We start from the raw sequence: 3,635 nt of genomic DNA, 5'->3' as shown, positions 1-3,635 counted from the left end.
GGGACGGGCGAGGCCAGGGCGAGGCCGGGGCGAGCGAGGCCAGGGCGGCTGCCGGCGCGGCCTGGGCGAGGCGCGGCCGGCGGCGCCGGGGCCGGGGCGAGGCCGGGGCGGCTGCCGGCGCGGCCTGGGCGAGGCGCGGCCGGTGGCGCCAGGGCCGGGGCGAGGCCGGGGCGGCACCGGCGGCGGCGCGGCGCAGGAGGGAGCCATGGCCGGCGCCGGGGCGCGGCGCAGGCGCTCTACGCCATGTCGCTCTGGTTCTCCCCGCGGGCGCGGCAGGACGGGGAAGGCTGCAGACGTTTTTTGGGATTGGCAGCCGCGGTGGGCGCCTCGAACTAAACCCGGACACGCATGTCCGTTTTCGCACCTATTATCACCCCAAACGGACGAAATCCGGACAAAGCGGACGTTCGTTTGGGGTCTTGCGGTGAAGTTGGCCTAAGGTGGAGCATTGGGAGGGGCCTAACTGCCACTGACAGTCTGACACGCGCCAAATGCCACACGGCCATACGGCAAGCGACACGCAGTCCAGGCCAGGTCGAGCAGAGCTTTGCCCACGCGGGTCCGCGAAGCCTGGAGACGCCCGTGGCCGTGGTCAGTGGTCACGGGCCGAGCTGCCGTGCGCGGGCGCGGCGCTGCTCCGCCGCTTGTTCGGCTGGGCGCATCGGCGGGCGCATGTGATCCCGGTCAATCGAACCCGCAGCCTTTCTTATCCACCAACCTATCTCCCTTCATCTGTCACTGCCGGAGACCGAGACGGACACCGCCCGGCCCGGAAAGACACCGAGCTTTCGCGGCCGTGAGACATGACCATATCTCCCGGGAAGATTCAAAATCCAGGGAAGGAAAAAAATGAAGAATCTGTCCGGAAAATTGAAGGCCACCAGTGGTAGTAGGTCGTATCTGGGGCACCAGTTGGAGGGTGGATCAACCTGAACCTTGTGTTCCGTTCCTTGCGCAACCACGACAGCAACGCCCGACCACAGCCGCTGATATGACGACATCCCAAAGAATCAAATCCCTCAACACAAAATTGGCGGGCAAAATCGCTTTGTCTTTGAGCTGCTCGCCGAGAGGGGCATGTCAGATCAAGCATGGAGCCCCAGATGAATGTGTACTCCCTCTGTTTCTAAATATAAATCTTGTTAGAGATTTAACTAACGAGTACATATGGATGTATATAGACATAATTTAGAGTGTAGATTAATTCATTTTGCTCCGTATGTAGTCCAAGGTGGAATCTCTAAAAGGACTTATATTTAGGAACGGAGGGAGTATATTTTAAAGAGAAAATGTTGCAGAAGGACCTGGGTGCGTTTGGTTGCAAGGGCGGTCATGAATGGGTTGGGATCGTTCAGAAAATAGACATGTTTTGTTATAAAGCACATGAATGGTTCGAGCCAAAAAAAAAGAATATGCCATGAAGATGCTGAACCGTTTCACCCAACCAAATCGGTCGAATCAAATGGCCACCCTTTGCATGCATGACTATGTGAGCATGACTGGTGGTCCCGTCTTAAATAATTAGCTCACCACTTATATTCAGCCAAACACATGAATTGAATGGTTCAATCCCAAAAAAATTGAACGGTCCCAACCCATTCATACGACATCTTCAACCAAACGCATCCTAGATCAATTGGCAACGATCCATTGTTCTTGGATCAATTGGCTACTTACCCGGGTATAAATAGTACGCACTCGTACGACAGCGGGTAGAACAATTAACGACACGCACCACACAGATCGCTCGCCTGCAGCGTACGGGATGCTCACTAATTACAAAAATCTCCCAATCAGCGACGACGCTAATGAACAAGAAATGCGAAAGGCACTGGCAGCTTCGGACGGACTAAGACGGGGATGGAATGGATGTAGTAAGGATTAAACGGCGAGGTTAATTGACGCCGGTTGCTTAGTAGGAGCAGGCGGTCCTGAGCATGGAGCGGCCGCGGAGCATTCCGCGGTACAGCGCCTCCCGATTCGCCGGCATCGCGGCGCCCCTGCAGGACGGCTCGGGCGCCGCCTCCTCCTCCGGCGCCGAGCGGGCTGGGCCGTGGTCAACGACGTCGGCGGCGAAGCGCACCCGCTTCATGCTCCCGCGCCGCGCCTTCTCTCGCTTCCGCTTCTCTGCACGCACAAAGAAAGAAAGAAACAGGGGACATAACCACGTAAGAACAAAGAACTGCGCAGTGCGGGTGCGGATGAATGAAGTAACGAACGGCAGGGCTGTGGAGGTGCTGCACCACTCACCGGAGGAGGAGAGGCAGGGGCGGAGCCGAGCAGGAGACGGGGACGTGGCGGCAGCGTCGGAGGAGACGAGGTGGTGGTCCGTCTGCTTGGCGCGGCAGAGCGAGAAGAGGACGAGGGTGCCGGAGAGCGCCATGGCGGTGGCGGCGAGGGCGAGGCCGGCGTGGGAGCCGCCCAGCGCGGAGCCCGCCCCCGCCGAGGACGAAGACGACGACGACATGGCACAGTGCGGCGCAGATCACAGGCTCCCGTGGGAGGCCGCGGTGGGGAGGCGGAGAGCAGAGGACCGACGACGGCGACTATCGTGGCTCGAGGTTGTTGAGTCCTGAGGGAGGGAGGGGTGGACCGTGCAGTGCTCGTAGGCGCGCACGCTGCTCCGGCTACAATATAGCGTGCGCGGCGGCTGTGAGAAGAGCGACCTTGGTGGCCGTTGGGTCGGGTCGCGGTGGTCACGTTTGTTTTGTTTAGTTGGACAGGTTGGTTTATCGACTGGCAGAAGTTACCTGGAAAGATGTTGGCGATGGGCCTGGAATCATTGGTGTGGGGGGCGAATGGTCATTTCGTAGTTGCTGTGACATTACAAAATGGGATAAGTATATTTTTCGTCCCTCAACTATATCGAAAGCATAGAAATCGTCCCTCAACTTCAAAACCAGCAAAGCTTAGTCCCTCAACTTCTTAAACCGGATAACTTTAGTCCCTGATACTGCTTTGGGTGGTTTTACGGTTGACGTGGCATGGTTTGACTGATTCGGATGGTTTCGTGTTCGTCGACGAAGTGGAGGCTGCCGGTCACATAACGCTGGAAACCATGTACGCCAGCTTCGGTCTGCTACTACTCCGGCCAAGCTCCCTTTGACTACATCGAGCTGCCATGCCCAGCTGGCTGTAGCGGTCGCACCACCATTACCACCCCAAGTGTACCTGTGTCCGTGTTTGCTGGAGCTGCACTTTGCCTGGTTGCCGCATCTACCGAGCTCGCGTCGTGCTGCTCGGACAACCATCGAACGCGATATTCACTCAGTCACCGCCATCGCCGTCATGCCTGTTGTACTGCTGCTGCAGCCCCAGCGTCAGCAACACGCCGCCTGCGCCGTCGCCCAAGGCCTGCCCGTCGTATATGTGGAAGTCGAGGTGCGGTGGTGGTCCATGATGCCGATGCTCTCCATCCGTGCCGGGGTGCCGAAGACTTTGACAAGAAGGCGAGCGAGCTGGCGTCATGCACATGCAGCTGCGCCCATGTCGGCTTCCGGTCATCCGCCCCAGCATGCTCGCCCGTCGTCTACAACAATACAATCACCTTGGCATGGCTACCAGCCGCCCGTGCTCATTGGACACAACATGTAGATTGTAGATCATGTGAGTTATTTGACGAAATGCACGCACAT

At 58.3% G+C, this 3,635-nt stretch overlaps 1 protein-coding gene across 1 annotated transcript; it reads right to left on the bottom strand.

Annotated features, from left to right (window-relative positions):
- Positions 1-1,556: 1,556 nt before the first annotated feature.
- Positions 1,557-2,690, bottom strand: LOC119341216. The gene is made up of 2 exons (XM_037613085.1): positions 2,251-2,690; positions 1,557-2,127 (listed from the first exon to the last, which is right to left on the bottom strand). The coding sequence occupies exons 1-2, from the start codon at positions 2,465-2,467 to the stop codon at positions 1,913-1,915; spliced, it is 432 nt and encodes a 143-aa protein (XP_037468982.1). The 5' UTR covers positions 2,468-2,690; the 3' UTR covers positions 1,557-1,912.
- Between the last annotated feature and the right edge of the window lie 945 nt (positions 2,691-3,635).

Source organism: Triticum dicoccoides, chromosome 7B (genome assembly GCF_002162155.2).
Source record: "Triticum dicoccoides isolate Atlit2015 ecotype Zavitan chromosome 7B, WEW_v2.0, whole genome shotgun sequence".
In the NCBI taxonomy this organism is placed as follows: Eukaryota; Viridiplantae; Streptophyta; class Magnoliopsida; order Poales; family Poaceae; genus Triticum; species Triticum dicoccoides.
This window is presented reverse-complemented; position numbering and strand designations above follow the sequence as displayed.

Bases quoted from the DNA above. Each gene is read 5' to 3' on its own strand.
- LOC119341216 (XM_037613085.1), bottom strand. From the start codon at position 2,467: ATGTCGTCGTCGTCTTCGTCCTCGGCGGGGGCGGGCTCCGCGCTGGGC. The intron at 2,128-2,250 runs GTGAGTGGTGCA...TTGTGCGTGCAG, and splicing joins CCCCTGCCTCTCCTCCTCCG to AGAAGCGGAAGCGAGAGAAG.